This window comes from Rhinatrema bivittatum, chromosome 7, assembly GCF_901001135.1.
Source record: "Rhinatrema bivittatum chromosome 7, aRhiBiv1.1, whole genome shotgun sequence".
NCBI lineage: Eukaryota > Metazoa > Chordata > Amphibia > Gymnophiona > Rhinatrematidae > Rhinatrema > Rhinatrema bivittatum.
In genome coordinates this window covers 179,585,595-179,606,310 of record NC_042621.1, presented here as the reverse complement: position 1 = coordinate 179,606,310, position 20,716 = coordinate 179,585,595, and the positions used below count along the sequence as shown (strand labels likewise).

General features: G+C 39.4%; 1 protein-coding gene across 6 annotated transcripts in view; it reads left to right on the top strand.

Moving 5' to 3' along the window:
- The window catches only part of VCL (vinculin), a 266,600-nt gene extending 251,758 nt beyond the window's left edge, over positions 1–14,842 (top strand). For all 6 annotated transcript variants that reach the window (XM_029609565.1, XM_029609568.1, XM_029609564.1 and 3 more), the window contains 3 exons: positions 3,680–3,883; positions 7,272–7,376; positions 10,852–14,842. In XM_029609565.1, the coding sequence (XP_029465425.1) occupies positions 3,680–3,883; positions 7,272–7,376; positions 10,852–10,998 (456 nt within the window). In that variant the 3' untranslated portion in view covers positions 10,999–14,842. The remainder of the gene's footprint in view (positions 1–3,679; positions 3,884–7,271; positions 7,377–10,851) is intronic.
- Positions 14,843–20,716: the final 5,874 nt, after the last annotated feature.

Here is a 20,716-nt window from a genome sequence, read left to right as displayed (position 1 = left end):
TTAGGAGCCCTCTTTTTGCACTATGCCATGATTTGTCTTGCTCCAAAATGTGGCATGGTTTGATTCCTGAACCTGACTTCTGCTCATTGGACAGCCATGGCTGGAGTTGCTGCGGAGGCCATGTTCACAGTCTTGTTGGGGCAGGGAGACAAAGCCATCACACCCCAGTGGTATCAGGTCACTCAGTGTATGCACTGAGTTCCAGAAGTCATCAGTCTGGTCAAAGGCTGTTTCTGTAATTAACAGGTGGGGATAGAAGGAGTTCAGAAAAAAATGGGGGAAAGCCTTGGGTAATTACGATTGAAGGCTCATGGTTCCATAGCCCAATAGAGACGGGTTACGACTGAGCTGGAAACCCAAGGAGCAGGAAGAAATTGCTGGGCTAAAAAAAACCCCATGGTTTGTAAGGACCTGGAATACTTGAGCTTACTTTTTGATGGTGTAATAGCTCCCACCATTCCTACATCGCTGATGATCTATTTCACCTGCTGGCTTGTACCAGAGGCAGAGCAAAAAACCAGGGAGAGGCTAGGCATTCCTGTCTAAAATTTATCTTAAAGACACAAAAACAACTTTGCTCAACTAAATGACTGACCAAGTTTGGTTTAATATTTGATAGTCTTCAACATTTTTGGTTTTCCTAAACATCTTTCACGGACAGGATCAGTTCATAATGCATAGTTTGTGGTTGCTTGGATCAGTTCTTAGCAGTTGATCTAAGCATTCATGTAACAATTTATTAGACCCTGGGCGGTCAGGGATAATTTGGGTTACCTACTGCAAAGCTGAGGAAGACTCTACTGACTTTATTCAGGTGATCAAAATACCAGCGATTTCAGTAAAAGGGAGGAGAAGGGATGTTATGGCAATAAGAGGAGCCAAATGCTGCTGGTTTTTGTGTTTTGTTTTTTTTGTTTTGTTTTGTTTTTTTACAAACAGTTCAAAATCCCGTCCCAGGCATTCCCAACATAGTTTCCTCAGTGATCCCTTACCAAAGAGTGGGAAAAGTGGAAAGCGTGCTTGAATATTCCCTGAGGTTTTAGTGCAATCCTGTTGCCAGTGTCTACACCCGGAGGTGACATTCTGATTAAAAGTTGAGTAGCCCGGGACGGCTAAAGAACCAACATAGTGCAATAGATGTCAGAAAATACATAACTAATACCTGTTGAAAGCAATATGAAAATTCTTTTTTTTTTTTTTAATAATTAAAAAAAACCATTCTTATACCATCCGTCTTTAGTGGTGATAGGTTGTGCCACAAGATGGTGCCTGCTGGAGCTTGTAGCCCGTTCTTTGGCTACAGTGCTCTGTTTCTCTAACACTCTAATACTGTGAGTGGCTCTCTGTAGCATGATACGGTCTTTGGTTTAACCCTCGGAGACACTTTTAAGTATCGTAGTTTCAGGCAAACAAAACTTGCTAAGTAAGGGGGGGTGTACATTTACTGGAATAATTTGTAACTGTTTAGATGTATGTTTTCTGTGGTCTCGTTAATCTGCAGACATTCTTCCTTTTTATTTTGTGTTTACTAACTACAGGACAGATACACCATGCATGGAATGAATTGTATGCCGTGAGGCTGAATTTTTGGCTCTCACTCTAACATCTGGTTCATAAAATACAAAGCAAAGCCTTCATCACTGCTGTTTTGCATTTTTGCCCTCCCCCTACACAGCATAGCGTGTTTGGATTGCCTTTGGACAAAATGCAGTTGATTTGTATGTTTGTTTATATTTTATTTATCAGTCTTGTTTTCCGCACATTCTGATACAGACCATTCATTATAGCTTTTATAAAATGAGTATTGCAGTTACATTCAAAACACTGGACCCTGCTCTTGTAAGATCTCAACTCCACTGGCCTCATTAGAACTTTTCCCATAGCAGGGCTCTTCTTAAAAAAAAAAAAAAAATTACATGGGAGAGCCAATTACACACAACTTTATGAAAGCGATTTATCTACATTTATTTATGAAATGTGGCACAGCAAGGGACAAAATAATTTTTAAGGTAAATGACCACATAGACTTTCCTGGATTGAATGCTGCTGTACCAGTACCTAATTTTAACCCTTCTTCCTTGATTCCTGAGAATGGTCTTAAAGAGCAAAGTGCAGTGTAACATTTTCTGAAATACCATGTTTTCTTAGTTTGGCTTTTGACAATACTGATTATTGCTTTGTCAATTTAATTTTTTTTTCTGGTTTCATCTGACAGGATGAAAAATAGTTTCGCATTTTCTTAAATTCATAAAATGCTCGATTATTTCCAAAATGATCTGCAGTATTTTATAATTTAACTAATATTTAAATAGGACTTTAATGTACTTTCCTATAATAATAGTCTTCTTAGAGATGAGTAATCCTGAGAAAGTCTGAAGATTTTCCAAAAGACAGGGATGATGCTAATGTGGTTATCATACTGTCATGATCATACAGTTGGACAGTTCCTAATTCCTATTCTACAGTTTTAAATAGGCACACTTGCTCCCTATAAAATTGAATCGAAGAATTAAATTGTGTACAGTGATTCTGCTTAAAATTATTTAAAGCTTTGTGTCGAGAACAGACTTTATTTGATTAACCACATTTTTTAAAATTACTTACTTATGGTACAGAATTAACATATCATATGTTTGGTAATTACTCAGTCTTCTGGCATGAGCTTTGTTGCTAGAATTGATTAAATCTCTTTAAGGGAAGTTTTATACTCTAATTAAAGATTGTCAATACTGATTGTTGGAATTCTAGACCCACCCTGATTGGAAGCCATCTTGAAGAAGGGTCTAGATATGAGGGTGCATCCATTTTGTGCTAGTAGAAGCAGCAGAAGTCAATGATATTATATAGCAACCTGTTTAATACCATGAAAAATTTTTTATATTGCTGCTCTGGCATAAAATAGATGTTCTGAGCAAAGGCCAAGCTGCCTTCAAAGTTAGCTAATTCACATGAATCTAAAATTATCCATGTTTATATTCTGAATATGGTGTTGTCCTATAACTGAAGCTAGTTAGATGCAAAGGAAGCCCAATTTATGACAAATTAAGTTTTTAACATTAAAACACCTTTTAATTCCCCTGCTCTCTGCAAATTATTACATAAAAAAATAAAAAAAAAATACTGAAGGATAATAAACATGCTGACAACTTTAATTGCTGTCACAAAACAGTAATTTAAGAAAAATCATATTTGTTTTCTAAAGAAAAATAAATTATATTAATTAGCGAAGCTAAAACAAATATGCTCGACAGTCTTAATACCTACTCACAATCCAGGTATAATGACTGGGCAGGGCTTATTGAGTTTCATAAATCAGATTATTAAATTAACGTATCCCTGTTCTGAGCACAGTCTATTTCCCTTCTCATCCTCAGTTTTCTGGCATCGTCAAAGTCCAGCCCATGATTGCAGTCCAGCAGCCTTGGTATTAATGACAGAGTTAAGATTGTAAACGTGGGTCAGAAATTTTTCTTTCATCTCTAGTATTTTACTTTCCATATTGCCGATTCATCTCATGTTTCATGTTTTTTTTAATTTCAATCTTTTCATATACATATTGTCTTTGAGCTGTTGATGTTTAATTTACACATGCGCACGGTTTATGTGGATGATGTGATGAGATTGCTTGTCAAGTGAAGTCTGCATTAATGTTCATTTCTGGCTTTGGAATAATCTTCAGGGGAATGATATCATTGCCGCTGCCAAGCGCATGGCCCTGTTGATGGCAGAAATGTCGCGCCTGGTAAGAGGCGGGAGCGGGAATAAACGCGCCCTGATCCAGTGCGCAAAGGACATTGCGAAAGCCTCTGATGAAGTGACGCGACTGGCCAAAGAGGTTGCCAAGCAGTGCACTGACAAACGCATTCGAACAAATCTCCTCCAGGTACGTCACTGAAGATGAGAGAGCAAACTACAGTGTGTCCTTAAACCTATCCCGGCCTATGGAAACCCGTCTCATTACTCCCCTTAGAAATAAAGCAGTAAAACAGAAAAGTTGTTAAAACGTCAGCCTGCTGAGTCTGCTTTACATTGTACACTTTGCACATAAAGCTGTGGTCCATTTTATTTCTGGTTCATTTTTAAGCATGAAACCATTATGGAAGGTGCAGGCACTACCAATAAATTATGCACACAAACCATAACCAGGTGAATTGGAATGACGAATGCATGCATAGGGGAGAAGGGTGTTATCAAGCTGCAGAGGGGTCTTTAATGCTGTTATGAAATCCCCTATCAGTGGTATAATCAACAGAATGCATGAGATGTAAAAGTAGAACTGAATCCACAGCAAGAGCAGATGTGGGGATTCAAATCCAGACTAGCCACATGAAGCCTAATGGATGTTAGTGCATCATGCTTTCTGCTGACCTGCTCCGTAATGGTTCCTGAGAAAGAGGCATCAACAGAGTAGCTTATGGCTTCCCAAACCTTATCCTGGGGTCCTCAAAGCAGGTCAGATTTTCAGGATAGATCCATATATGTGTGAGATGCATTTGTATACACTGGAAACCCAGTATATGCAAATATATGAAACTCATTCATTGTGGGTGATAATACTAAAACAAGGAGACACTCCATGAAAATAACAACCAGCAGATTTAAAATAAATTGTTGCAAGTAATTTTTTTACTCAGCATGCAAACAAACTGTGGAATCTGTTGCCAGAGGATGTGGTCAAGATATCTATCAGCAGGTTTTTAAAAGTTTGTGCAATGTCTTGGAGGAAAAGGCAATAAAATATTAGCCAGGTAGTCTTGCTATCCCGGGAAATGGATCTGCTTCCTGGCATCTGCCGAGTACGTGCAATCTGGACTGGCCACTGTCAGGTACAGGGTGCAGAGCTTGATGGACCTTGGTCTGGACCAACATAACATTTTTTATGTTCTGAAAACCTGACTCGCTGTGGGGTTCCCAGGACAGGGTTGGCATAGCCAGTGTTAATTGCTCACTTTTTTGAGTAACAAAGTAAAGCAGCTGGTTAAGTATGTAATTATAATCATAATTCAGTTGCCCAATTTGTAAAGATGCAAACCACAATCTGTATTTTTTTTTCCTACGAAGCAAGACATTGAAAGACTAGTTTATTTTTACAAAAAATATGATATTTCAAATTTGTAAAGACAAATCCAGAAACAGACTATCTTTTTATTTCTGTTGATTTCTTCAAACACAAAATGACAAGAGTATTTCAATATTTGAGAATGTGGAGGCAGAATAAAGCCATGCAAAAATAGTTTCTCTCTCAATACATTTTCCTTTCTGCACTTAAGGGAATTACCAGAAAATCTGTCAAATTAGAAAGTTTATCAGTACCATATAGATATGCAGGACTGATTATGTATGAAATGTAAAGGGTTTATAGAGAGCACATTTTCTAGGAATTATCACAGGAATCAAATGTGTTTCTAGTTAGCTTCTCTCTCTGATCACCCACTCGATGCCCTGTTCTTCAAATCCCTTACACTACATACCTGTAGAGAAAGGGGTAAAGAAGAAAGTCAGATTATACCTTAACGTTTGGACTTTTATACACCTAAAATGCATTAGCATGCATTCCCTTATTATCCAATTAATAGACTTCTTCCCTGTGCTACTTTTTCTCATTGCTGTCTTGAGTGTTGGAGTGACCTGAAACACATTACAGCAAGTTACTAGAACTAGTACGCATCACCTTATATAGCACTACTCAGTATATACAGCGCTGTACAAACACACATAAGAGAGTCCCTTCTCAATCAAGCGTATAGTCTAATCAAGACAAACCTATAGGGCAAAAGAGACTTTGAGAATTTAATTTTCTAAGAAAATGGGTAAAATCAATAACGCTGTAGGGCTGTCCTAATATTAGCCTGATACACCTATCCGGCTAACTTAACTGGGATATTCAGCGGTGCGGCAGCGGCCGGATAAGTATATCAGGATAACTTTAGGACAGTGCTAACAGAGTTAGCTGCATAACTTATGCGGCTAAGTCCGCTCCTCCCGGAAATGCCTCCCGCCTGCCTCCAACTTATCCAGCTAGAATGTAACTGCATATGGAGATAAATATCTCCATTTTGCCATTTAGATGGGTAACTTTTCAGTTATCCATATAAATGCCTTTTAAGAACATAAGAAGTTGCCATACTGGGTCAGACCAAGGGTCCATCAAGCCCAGCATCCTGTTACCAATGGGGCCAATCCAGGCTACAAGTACCCAAACACTAAGTACATCCCATGCTTCTGATGCCAGTAATAGTAGTGTCTGTTCCCTAAATGAACTTGATTAATAGCAGTTAATGGACTTCTCCAAGAACTTATCCAAACCTTTTCTTAAACCCAGCTACACTAACTGCCCTAACCACATCGACCTCACTGGGAATAGTTATTTTATGGTTGGAGTACCTGTCTCCAACGATGGACAGAAAAATTACCAGATTATCTACTGCTGGCTTGAAGGCACAGTCACAACATTAATTTATGCTAGTTAAAACAGAAACAGGGTGGTTTATTTTAATTTTGGTAAATTGATTTAGCAGTATCATGCCATGCGCAGATTGATGTCTGCACTTAGAAACATTGCTCCCAGCTCTTGGCTGAGGCTAGGAACACAGCTTTCCTCTGAGGATGGAAGCCCTCTGCTTGGTTTCTTTGAGGTGTTGCAGTACCACATGGAAGGAGTGAGTACCTGCTAATCGTGGGCATGTTGCTTTACCTTCTGTTGCCTCAGGGTCCCAGTTAGATTTTTGAGGCAGGGTATGAGAGATGGGTAGAAAGCAAGGATTACCTAGGCTAGGCAGTCTCTACAAACAAAGAAGCTGTACTTTCCACAAGTATTCAGTATATAGCAAATCAAATTGGCTCTCACCAACAGTTGTCTGTTCTGTATAGAACAGGAATACTGAAGACTTCAAGACCTTCCCCCCCTGCAATTGATGCTCTCAGGCATGGTTTTTATCTCCCATCCTTCCCTTTAATTTAGCCAAGTAGATCTGGTTTATCACGCTGTACCTGCAACTTTACTGGAAGGAAAATCCCAGCCTGGATAAATGGACTGGGTATATCTAAGTCAGCTGTATGCAGCTGAAAAACCTGGTCTGGCTCAACGTAAAGACCACAATAACAGGCCTAGCCCTCCTTTTACCTAGGGATTCACAATAAATTATACAGCTGTGCACTATTGCTGGCTTTGTTGTCTCTCTTGAAATGGGATAATTTTATTCTTGATGGTTTCTAATGATCTGAAATGCTGTAACGCAAGTGGTGTGACTCATATTTTGTTGTTTCTTCAGGTCTGTGAGCGAATCCCAACCATAAGCACACAACTGAAAATCCTGTCCACTGTCAAAGCCACCATGTTGGGCAGGACTAATATCAGTGAGGAAGAGTCAGAGCAGGTAACAGTTTGTTTTGTTTTTCCAAACATACATCGTAAAGGCTCTTTGTTCATTTTACTAACATTTGTCATTTGAATAAGTAGAAGGTTCCAGGCTATAGTGTTATCTCTGTAAGGCTCAGCAAAGAACAATGACAGAAAACCCTTATTGACCCAAGCTCTTGCTTAATAGTATATATTGTTTAGAAGTTAGAAACTGCCGGATAAAAGTTGTGGAGAACTGTGGTAGCACAGAAGTGCCAGAATTCCTTGGGAACTGTCCCATGGTTGGATAAAAGTAGTACTTCCTCAGATCCCTCAGTCTGTTGGCTGTCACAGAAGATTGGTGATTGCATTACAAAGTCCAGGGATGCCATTAGAATGCTAAGCTGAACCTTTTTCTTCTTTGAGACCTTTTAATTGTGTCCTGTAGAGACAACTGTAGCGAATACAGTGGTAACCCATCCCTGCACTAATTTCGGCAAAACAGACTAGAGCAAACAATTTTGACAAATCTTTCTAGTCAGATACATTTTGTAAAGTTGGAGAAGTCATAAACTTGAGTTCTAATACTCTGTTAATTCAAAGTGCTAAGGCACCACCTCTAATTCCCTCACCTCTTTTATGTTCTGTCAAGTTAATGTGGCCAAACTTTAGTATAACTAAACCTCAAAATATTTGAAAGCGCTGGATACACTGACCTGCTTCCAAAATAATGATGCAGCAGCACTGCAGAAGCAGTGTGGCACCTTCATGTGGCTGCAAGAAAAAACAATTCAGCATGTCTCCATAGGCAACGGTATAATGGAAAAACCAAAAGAAAATCTTCACCAAATACTTGAATTGTAACAATCAGACAACGTAGCCTGAATAACGATGCAAAGAAGGGGGAAAAAGACCTCAGAAATAACTCTTTGCAAATGCTGGCATCATGCCATGGCATACACCTGATGCAATCATCGGTCTATAAAAAAGAACCTTCATGAAAACATTTTTTTCACATTTTTATAGTTTTTAGTAAAAAACGTATCTTGTATATCTATTTTACTGTCCTTCATTTGAATACCCCAGTTTTATTGTGACAAGAATGTCCAAGAAGGGAACCTGTGTGGACAAGGTGAGCCACAAAATCAGATGATGTGCCTTTTATTGAGCTAACATATGCTTGAAAATTTTAGAGAGTTAAATCCCTTCATCAGATGGGTGCTGTGTGTATTGTGAAGAAATACTCTGCTTTTTAGACACAGTTTTCAGAGGGCCTGAATGTAAAGGAGCAAGCCTATACAGAGCCTGATAGCAATAAATGCAGGGAAAAATAAGTTAATCTTGGATGAATTCTGCCAATCTTCTGTATGGGAGGAGGGGGATTACTGTTTGAATGTTGGTAGGGGGAATGGAAAAAGGGATAATGGGCAAGATTTCAGAATTGAGCAAAAGTCCCACAATATCATGTGCACATCTTAACATATACAGTTTTTTTTATTTAGTACCAAATTTATGGCTTGAGCAAAGAGTTTGCTGTTTTATAATTGCATGGTAGCATTTGCATAATTTTTATAGAATGTTTATAGGACATTTTCTTTGCAGATGAGCAAAAGCTGAGTGCAAATGCAGAATATTGCATACAAGATACTGACAGCTGTATAGGGTGTGGGTTTGTTTGTTTTTTTTAACACATTTCTAATTATTGTTTCATAGTCTTTATATCTATCCCCAAGAGTATTACTATTTTTGGAGACTGCCATTGCTAATCAGTGTAGCTTTATCCATCCATGAGATCAGCTACAATCAACAGACCTGCTGCAGAATTTGCCCCTTGCCATGGAATCCTGGCTAATTGCCTCTGCCCATGTCCTGCCAACCACTACTGTCTTTCTCTCTGTTGTAGCCCAGGCTGCCAAAGCAACTCCTATCCTGTGGTCTGGCCTGCTGGTTTGCCTCTAGTCTGCAGACAAATCCCAGACTACTATTGCTGCTTTGTACTGTGGCTTGCACCGTCAAGGGTGTGTACCTTGTGGCCTGCACCTCAGGCCACTACTGCTTCTGTTCCTTGTGATGCCCAGGCCCCTACTGCTTTGACCCATCACTTTCTGCAGGTGGCCCTGTACCACCATTGCAGCAGCTTTCTTATGGGGGCCTGGGCTGCTATGCATCTTCTCTTTATTGCCTGGTGCCAGTAGGAGTAGAGTGGTTCCTGTGGTACTAATGTGTCTTTGTGACAGAGGATACGAACCTGGAAGAGGAATGGAGATGGTAAAATGAGAGACTGAAGGATGGGAGGCTGTACTGGGAGAAGAAAGAGTAGAGAAAGGGGAGATGAGGAGGGAGAGGTAAGATGGGAGAGGGCATTGTGTTATAGAGGAAAGAAGCAAGGAAAGACTTGAAAGAAGGAATGATAGTGGAACAGTATCGGATAAGAGTTAGAGGCATCTTTTGGGAGGGAGGGTGAGCAGAGAAAAAAATAAAAGAATAAACACATACCAGACAGAGGAGAAAAAAAAGGAATGAAAAATACTCTTATGACAAAGGTGGGAAAACTCGTTTTATTACTTTTAATGAGTTATAAAACTTGTAAATTTCATACAATCTTAAGCAGATATACTTCAGAATTGCTGTACAATCTTGACTATGGTACCACAGAATCTGCCTGTGAGCTGGCACAGAAAATTGGGGGACAAAGTTATGAGTTGCCACAAATACTATCAGTTAAAATCAGTTGCAACATAACCTGGCTTTCCAGGTATATAGTCACGGGGGCCAAATACATAAAGGGGCGGATTTTCAGAGCCCTGCTCGCCGGGAAGCCTATTTTACATAGGCCTACCGGCGCGCGCAGAGCCCCGGGACTCGCGTAAGTCCCGGGGTTCTCCGAAGGGGGCGTGTCGGGGGGGCGGGCCAGGTTGTCGCGGCGTTTCGGGGGCGTGTCGGCAGCGTTTTGGGGGCGGGTATGGGGCGTGGCTACGGTCCGGGGGCGTGGCCGCGCCCTCCGTACCCGCCCCTAGGTCGCGGCCCGGCGCGCGGGGATTTACGCCTCCCGGAGGGAGGCGTAAATCCCCCGACAAAGGTAAGGGGGGGGTTTAGACAGGGCCGGGCGGGTGGGTTAGGTAGGGGAAGGGAGGGAACGGGGGTAGGCTGCGCGGCTCGGTGCGCGCCGGCTATACAAAATCCATAGCCTTGCGCGCGCCGATCCAGGTTTTTAGCAGATACGCGCGGCTCCGCGCGTATCTACTAAAATCCAGCGTACTTTTGTTTGCGCCTGGAGCGCAAACAAAAGTAGGCTATTCGCGCTCCTTTTAAAATCCGCCCCACATAGTATACTTAAGATATCATTTGTTTATAATTGCCTGAAATCTTTGAGGTCTGTTTACCTGACAGGCATAGTAATTTGTGGGTGTGTAAAATTTCTTAAAACAAACATTTGTAAATTTTTATTTTAAAAAAATCGCCCAACATTTTATGCATTGGAATTAAAAGTATAATTTTATGTTTTTGTGTAGGCAACAGAAATGTTGGTTCATAATGCCCAGAATCTGATGCAATCAGTAAAGGAGACTGTGAGAGAAGCAGAGGCCGCTTCCATTAAAATTCGAACAGATGCTGGATTCACACTCCGTTGGGTTAGGAAAACTCCCTGGTACCAGTAAAAGGAAGAGTACAATCTCCCATTACGTGCACATGCTATGCCTCCTAAGCAGAAGAGAATTTGACGATGAAAATGCTGAATTTAGATGAGTTTAGCCTGTTAAAAAAAAAAAAAAATATATATATATATATGTATATGCCCCATTCTGTGGGCATTAGGTATTATATATGAAAAGTATATAAATTTTGAATGACATCAGAAAGCCTTTGGTATTTAAAAATCTAAATACTGCTTCCAAATGTTTGAAAAGTGGGTATTCTCTTTTGCTTCTGGTTTGTTTTTTTGTTTTGTTTTGTTTTTTTTAAATCTATATACAGAAACACATTTTTTTCATTATGCACAGCATACTTCAGTAGTAGGTATATAGCTAAAGCACATGACCTTCACGTTAGAGTTATGAAATTAGGGGTTGCTTTCCATACTGCTACTTTTGGGAGACAATGGTTTATCACTCTAAAAGTCCAGCCCTCCCAGCTGGCTGAAGTTCATTTTTCAACTTAGATGCATGGAGATGTTTCTAATCTAATGAGTGTTCCTTGAGTAGAAAAGCACTTTCCTAAAAAAAAAAAAAAAACCAAACCTCTTTTGCTGCTGAATTGGCCTGATAGTTTCCGCTTCCCTCCTCCTCCTGAGCTCATAAACCTGGAGCTTTTGTTTACCTCACCTCACCTTGAAGAATCATTCCAGATGCTGAACCATTTTCTGTTCAATGGAAAGAGCTTGAGATGACGATACAGTGCGAGGTGGATGGAGGACCAAGTCTTAGCTGGAATACCAATATAAGTTGAAGGCCTAAGAGTAGCAAAAACAACTCTTGCTAATTTTCTAAGCAAACATATTATGCAATCATAAAGGAAAGAAACACTTTCTTAGTTAATTTACAATCATGTTCATAGCAACCTTTTCTGTTAATTGAGAGCTATACATTGTGGACTATGCAACATTTCTAAAGTAGTAATGCTCACCCTCTCCCAATGTAATGTTTTACTGCCAAGTCATTGTTTTTGAAATTAAAATTACTTTAGAACTTCTGGAAGCAGACATGTTTGGAATCATGTTAAACGTGGCTCACAGTGAATGGGGCTCAGATTGTTTCAAGCAATGAGTAGCTAAAATGAACTAACCAGATCTAGTTTTATGTGAAGCCATTGCTAACGTGGCTGCTCCCAGAGATTCAAGGGAACTATGGAGGAGCAGAGATTAACACATTCAAAATAATAGCAAATAAATACCTACTGTGTACACATTTTGCACACAAAGGTATAATCTTCCAACACTGTAGCTAAGTAAAATTACAACTCTGTTCCAAAACCACCATAAACATGCAATTTTTCCCTTCTCGTTTTCCTACAAGCTAGCAGCAATGTAGGTGAAATTCTGTCAAAGGGAATGTAATGTTTGGTACTTTTGCTCACGATCCCTAGGTCTGTGATATACGATAGCACATAGATTGAATGAAGGCATCGTTCTAGCTTGTAGCTTCCTTTGATTTGGAAGGTTTACAAACAGGCTAGGTTTTCAAGATCCCTGAGGGTAGTGCAGATACGCCTTGTATATTCTGTGCTAGCTGCATGTTACTCAGCTTCATTCTTCTGAAACTGCATATCCTGCTAATCGGACTTTAAGCACATTGACTGGCACCACCAATTTCTGTCTGGAAAGATAAATGCTGTACCATTGAATATGTATGGAAAAGACAGTCCTGGAAAAGGTCGCTTGCAATATTTCTACATTTCTTTGTAAAGAAATGGACTTGTGTCATTAATATGAGAGACTCGTATTCTATTTACTAATGCCATATAAATAATGCCTTCAATACCTGCATTTTCATGCACGTTATGCCAAAGATCACGTCAGCTTATTTTATTTTATTTTTTTTTGTTAAGGATTGTTTGTGGGAAAATGTTTTATGAATCACACAATTTACCTATGATATTTCTTTACAGTTATGTGCATTAAGTTCTTGCACAACTCAATATTAAAAGATAGCTACTGGTGCTATGCAATCAGCAGCACAGGGAGGATGAGGAGATATAAAATGTTTGTGGTTTTTCTTTTCTTCTTTTTTTTTTTTTTTTTTTAATTTGTGTAAACCATGCACCAGCTCCCATCTTCCTCTGGTGCTGGTTTGTTGAAAGGTGACAAAAGCAGTATCATACAAACTCAATCTGACTGTTTTTTATTGGCAAGAAGATAATTGATTATTCTTAGGTTCAGTTTACAGAGCAAATAGATGCCACCAACATGCATGATGTCATTCCTGCTTGAGGCACGTAATAAATGCTTTAAAATAAAGATTCCGTTCATGTAGGAGGGGTATTATTATAACCATGGGTGAGGGGCTGCTGAATACATAGTAACTGAAGTTTTCTTTTAATGGAAGTTGGGATTTTCTTAACACCATTAATTTGTAGACATGAAGTAATAAAATCAAATCCTGTTTAAACATTTTTACCACTATAACTATGGTAACTTTGTAGATCTAAATATTTTCTATGTACTAATATTTTCATTCTTTTCCTTTTTTCGTTTGTTAAATCAGTTTAAAAAAAAAATGCATTTGTGTAAATGCTACCTTGTGAATAATTACAGGTTCTCAGTACAATCCATTTCTCCTTGGAACTGCTACCAGAATTCAGATGAGTAAGACACTACATTGCACATTCATCAATACCTTCTAACCTGTTTCAGGAATCTTTCTTTCGTATAGGGCATCAGCATTGAAGCGTTGTGTAGACAGGTACATTGAGATGAATCAGTTTTCTAACCTGAACTGAAAATGTAAAACTCATACAAAAACATAGCATTAGACCAGAGTTGGCCAACTCCAGTCCTCAAGTGCCACAAATAGGCCAGGATTTCAGGTTATCCATTATGAATATGCATGAGACAGATTTGCATACAGTGGTGGGAGTGCATGCAGATCTCTCTCATGCATATTTATTATGGATATTCTGAAAACCTGGCCTATTTGTGGTTCTTGAGAAGCAGATTTGGCCACCCCTGCATTAGAAAATATACCTAGCTGTTAATTTTAATTGAAGTAACTATCAGGCCTTTTACATGCCTTATGCAACCAGTTATTTTCAGTACAAGGACTGTTGCATTAAGGAGTGTTTGGCACTGCTACAAAGAGATCATTGCTGTTTCAGAGCAGAAATAAGGGAGGGACATTTTGCTCCACCCTTCTTAGACTGCAGTGTCATTAGGTGAGTTTAATGCATCTAGCATGTAGTACCTTTTATGGTGGCCAGTTCCAGTCCTCAAGAGCCACAAGCAAGTCTGATTTTCAGAATATCTGCAGTGAATATGTATGTGATAATTTGCATGCATTGCCTCTATTGTATGCAAATCTGTTGCTTGCATATGTATTGTGGATATCATGAAAACCAGGCCTGTTTGTGGATCTTGATGACAGGAATTAGCTAACCCTGGCCTGTGCTTTTACAGTCAAGAAATAAAAACAGCTGTTTGTTTTTTTTAATTGCTGTATTTTTGGATTTGTTAGAATTTGATACCGTGTTGTGCCCAGAACATGAAATGAAAAACTGTGGTATTTAGATGTAAATCACAAACCTCAAAAGAACTGATGTACTGTCTGTTCAAGAGTTTCCTGAGTTGTTACAATAAAAAAGTATAGGATTGATGAACTGCCTTCATTTTATGTACTAACCTCATTTGAAGATTTACTGTAATTCATCCATTTTTTTTAAAAATTGACAAGTTTGTTTTGATTCCAATAAAATGTGCCTCGAATACCATAGCATTTTGCTACATGTTCCTGTAACTAATTTCATTTATAACCAGTTGATGTGCCTCAAATTAAAAAAAACTTTATATAATGATTCCTTATTTTTCTTCCCTTTTGTAGAATTAGCATTCTTATTTGGTGTGTGTTTTGAGACATGTTGCACACAATGTTTAAACTAACCAATGTTACAAACCAGTGAGCTGCAGAGTAAATTGGAATGAGTTGCATGGTTTTTTGTTTGCTTAGTTTTAAATTTACTGCAAGTTTTTGAAATTCATGGTATCGGTGTTACCTTAAGGGGCTTATTTACTAAAGAGAGTTTATTGTATGTCCATGGGAAAAAATGCTTATTGAAAATCGGCCTGATTTTTAATCCCCCATGCGCGTAAAATCCGAGGGTTACCTGCGCGGCTGGACCTTGCGTGTGCCGAGCACGTAAACCCCATTACGCGCACAAGAGCCAGGCCTCTTCCAAGGGGCAGGCCAGGACAGCGCCATTCATTGTTGTCCCAGAGCCTTGCGCACCAGCCGGCTGCCAGCGCGCACAACTTACTTCAGGGCCCGACCTGAAGTAAGTTGGGAAACAAAAAAAAATAAAGGTACGATTTAGGGGTTGGGGAAGGGAAAAGGGAGATAGGGTAGGCAAGTTCCCTCCCAGTCCGCTCCTTAATTGAGCCCATGCAATATTAGCTGTTTCCAGTATATCTCTCTGCAAAAAAGAACTCCGTACTTACTCCAGGGCTGAGCAAAGCCGTCTACGACACAGCTCCACAAGCTAGTCCTTCAAAAGTAAATATTACTTCTCGATAAGGGTCCAGAGGAAGGTCTAGCAATCAGACATCCTGTGTTGATGCTCTCAACTCCTCTAAGACTCTCCCCTTCCAAACCAAGGGATGGGATCCTCCTATGCAAGGAATCTGATGTTATTAAACTGGCATGACTTCGTTGGCCTTCCATGCAGGAACCCATCATCCATCAGGGTTAACGCAGTGATGGCGCGGGTTGATCTTCCATGCAAAAATAGACTTTATGCAGACATCGTCGAGATAAATAACCCAACCAGAGAAAGGAAAATAGTCAACTAATTTGCCAGGTAATTAAAAAAAAAAAAAAGTGACAAGGTCTCTTAATTAAGGCAAATTATCTTTGAAGACTTTGGATTCTTCAAGACATCAAAAACATGCATATTGCCGAGATGCTAGATACAAAGTCTAGCAGGAAATTGCAGAGCAAATTTCATTTGCTTCTTTGACAGGGCTATGCATAATGGATTAAATTCTTTACGACGCAGAGAGATTTCATTGAATAATCCTTAAAAAGACAGATCTGAGCTTCCTGGTATTTTTTTTCATGCTTTTTATGGTAAGTTGGCATAATTTGTTGTTTGGGTGCCCAATTCAGAAATTTAGCTTTAACAATTCTGGGTCTCATTACTTCTCCATGCGAGTTCCTAATCTGTGCACTCTTTCAAGTTTTAGGGCTCCTAGTAAGACCAGCAGCATCAGGCCTTCTAGCAACCATTTTTCAAGAAAACCTGCCAGGTTTCTTTCATCTATAGATTCTGTTTTGTCAGGATCTGTTTTCCAGACCCTCTAATTTATCCTCTTGTGCTCCCAATTTTTTCTCCAAATTTGAAACCTTATCCAATAGTTCAGTCAAGTTATCTTCTAAGCGGGAAAGTCTCCCTTCTACCATTTCCAAACTTGGGGTTAATTCAGCAAATTAATTTCTAAGTTCAGAGATCTGTGCGGATATAACATTCAGTTTGGTATTGAGAGTGGCAACCACTACATTAGTTACCTTTAACATCATGGCTTCTAGGGAATCAGAGTTCAGCTGAGGTTCATTTTGTTTCTCCAGCTCGGCAGCCATCTTTTCTGGTAGAACTTTGTTTCTCGTTTTCCTTCTTTCCCCCTTTACGGAGTTATTTTTTGCAGAGATATACTTGAAACAGCTAATATTGCATGGGCTCAATTTATGGCAATGACTGTGGGAAAAGCCGTGCCATAGGTGACTCAGGGAGTGCAAAGAAATATCACCTGACATTCGAGTTAACTTTTACCCAAAGATGACCCCCCAAGAGGGAAATTTATAGTAGTGTGGTTGGTGTCTGAGGCTTGAGACTTTTTGTATTTTCTCTTGTGGGATCGTGCATTGATTTGTTTCGGGGATGGTGCCTATATACATAAGATCATAAGATATGCCATACTAGGTCAGACCAAGGGTCCATCAAGCCCAGTATCCTGTTTCCAACAGTGGCCAATCCAAGGAGAAATAGCCTAGTGGTTAGAGCAGTGGACTGTGAACCAGGAGACCAGGGTTCGAGTCCTGCTGTCGCTCCTTGTGACCTTGGGCAAGTCACTTTACCCTCCATTGCCTCAGGTACAAAAACTTAGATTGTAAGCCCTCTGGGGATAGAGAAATACCCACAGTACCTGAATGTAAACCGGTGTGATATCTCGATTGAGATCGAATGTCGGTATATAAAAAATCAATAAATAAGTCACAAGTACCTGCAAATACCCAAACATTAGATAGATCACAAGATACTATTGCCTTATTAATTACCATCATAGCAGTTTATGGATTTATTTTCTAGGAACTTATCCAAACCTTTTTTATGTTAAATAACTTTATTGAGAGAACCCTCAAAACAACAATGTTGCAAGACAAACTATATTTTACAAAGAATAAAGTCCCCTTTATCCCTCTTTCAGGAGAGCTACCCTTAAGGCTACAAATACAATCAATTACAAGTCAAGAGACTGTTTCTTGTACTTTCGACGTCCCACCCCAAATAGCTCACATGACATCCCCCAGTACCCCCTCCCCCCAACCCTCCCAATACTACACAGCACCACCAAATTCTTGAAATACTTCACTGAGATTAAGAAAGAGAATTCAACACTAGGCTTCTAGCCCTTCCAGATAACCTACTCAAATATGGTTCCCAAATCTTCAAGAACCTAGTTCCTAAGGTGAAAGAAGTCTTAGCTGCTAAGGACTCCATGTATAACAGCGGTTCTCAACCTGGGGGTCGCGACCCCTTTGGGGGTCGAATGACGATTTGCTAGGGGTCGCCTAAGAAGAGACCATCGGAAATATGGGTTTTTTGTTGCTCCTCGAGTCACTCTCTCCCCTCACCGGATGCAGTAAAAAAGTTAATTCTGCACTCCCTCACTCCCCAATTGGCCGGTGCTGGGCAAAAGGGGCTTGCCGAAGCAAGGGGAGAGAGTGTCTTGCTCCCCCTTGCCGAAGCAAGCCCCTTTTGCCCAGCACCAGCCAATCGGGCAGCGCGCCCTCACTCCTCGAGTCACTCCCTCCTGCTGTAAATGTTGGAATGCGTTGGAAGAGGGGTAGTCTTATACGGCAAGTATATCCCAAACTCTATATTTTAACTGTAAAAGTTGGGGGTCGTCTTATACGCTGGAAAATATGGTATATACAGTACAGTTACTTAGGCCTATGAACGAAAATAATTTTACTGTTGGGGTCGCCACATAGTGGGGAATTGTATTAAAAGGGTCACAGAACTATAAAGGTTGAGAACCACTGATGTATAATATCTGGTGGATTGCGTTTCTTCATTGCCAATATGATGGAGAAGCTTGATCCCTCCATGTTATTATAACAGAGTGTTTCCCTTGGAACAAAAATTTAAAGGGTAGTAATTGCTCCTCTTTTCATGTTTGCCAAGGAATTCCATTAGTGACTGCAAGACAGACATAGGGGGTGGGGAGTAGGAAACTGGAGAAAATAGAAGATTTGGGGCAAATGGAATACACTACTTATACAAATGTAGGGATAGTCTTGTTAGATCATTGAGGATTGGTTGTCTGATGTGGCTTTCAATGGGTAAACCTGTGGGTCAAGGCTGGGTGATCCACAGAGACTAGGAAGAAAGATTTTTATTTTCTACTACGTATTACCTAGAGAATGGGGGACTCTGTTAGGCTAATATCTTTGAATGTTAATGGTCTCTGTACACCGATTAAAAGAGCAAAAATACTTCAGGAGTTAAAAAGAAATACAGCAGACATTGCTTGTATCCATGAAACTCATTTATTTAAACAATTTATTTATTTATTTATTTTTAAACTAGGAAGTAGTCAAAACGGTTTACAAAGGTAGACATACATAGTAAAAACAAATAAAATACTGAATATGGACAAAAGTATGTATTAAAAAGGGAAAAAATTAAAAGGTTTAAAATGAATTTAAATTATAAGAACAGATAACATTAATTAAAATAGGAGGGAATAGTAGTTGGATTCCAGCTGGATTATCAAGAGCAGGCATCTCTTAGATATAATGAAGATATTAAGGGCGGTCTCCGGCCAGATGAGCTAGTCAGGAAGAGTGGTTGGAGCTGAATCGTTATTTCTTACTAGGAAATGCTTTTTCAAAAATAGTTAATCGGTTACCCCTTGTTTCAATGTAAACCGGTACGATAAGACACTAGTCTTGAGTATCGGTATATCAAAAGTATTTTAAATAAACAAACAAAATTTCGGGTTCTTTTTGAATTCTTTCTTACTGGAGGAGTTTCTGAAATTGACTGGGATCGAATTCCAGAGTAAAGGTCCTGCTACAAAAAATGCTCACTTTCTGGTTATGTCTGTTCATGCAGTCTTAATGGTTGGGACTTCTAGAAGGTTTTTATGGGTGGAGTGGAGGCTTCTAGCCGGTTTATAAATGCATAACTGCGAACTGAGCCATGAGGATGTGTTATCATTCAATAGGTTATAAATCAAAGTAAGTATTTTGTATTTTATTCTACCGTCTATTGGTAGCCAGTGTAGGGAGTGGAGAATCAGGGAGATATGCTCTTTGTGGGAAGTTCCTGTGAAAATGCGAGCTGCAGTGTTCTGGATCAGTTGTAGTGGGTGGAGGGCATTTTGTTGGAGACCAATAAGTAAAGCATTGTAATAATCCAGACCGCTAAATATTAAAGATTGAAGAATTGCTCTGAAATCATTGAAATGTATGAATGGCCAAAGTCTTTTCAACATGTCTAGTTTGAAGAGAGAATTTTTTACCAGAGTGGATATGTGATTATTCATGGAAAGGCAGGAGTCAATTAAGTCACCAAGGTTATGTACTTTTTTAATGATTGGAAGGGGAGTGCCAGTTAAATCAAGAGTGGGAGGAGGACTGTAGTTAGAGTTAGGGATGGATGACAAATAGATTATTATGGTTTTGGAGGTACTGAATTTTAGGCGGTTATGTGAAAGCCATTTTTATTGTATTTATGTATAGAGATACTTGTGAGAGAGTTTAAATCCATGAGGTTGAGTATGGAATATAGAACTGTATATCATCTGTGTATATTTTAAATTGGATGTTTAAGCTATCCAGTAAATAGCATAACGGTAGGAGGTAGATATTGAAGAGAACTGGGGAAAGTGACGAACCTCGTGGAACACCAGAGGGGATAGAACAGAGTGAGAAAGAGAAGGCTCCTAAGTGAATTTGGCATTGTCGGTTAGTGAGAAAGGAATTGAACCAATTGTGAACTATGTCTGAGATACCAATTGATTGTAGTCTGGACAGTAGTATAGTATGATCCAGAGTGTCAAAGGTCGCAGAGATGTCTAATAATGCTAGGATGTAATCTTGGTTAGAGTCTAAGCCTCTTAGAATGGTATCCAAGGAAGACAGAAGCAATGTCTCAGTACTATGACTTTTCCTAAAGCCTTGTTGGTTGGGGTGTCATATTTCGTTATCATAGAAGTATTCATTAAGTTGATACAAAACGGCCAACTCAGTGATTTTAGTCAGGGTTGTGAGTGATGCAATTGGACGTAGGTTAAGATTTGAGAATTCTTCATTTTTCTTTTTCTGTATCGGTAAGGTAGAGGTCAATTTGAAGTGGTCTGGATAAATACCTGAGCTCAAAGATTGATTAATTAAATTATTTAGGAATTTGTGTGTGGATGTAGTTAATGTTTTGAGTAATTGTCCATGG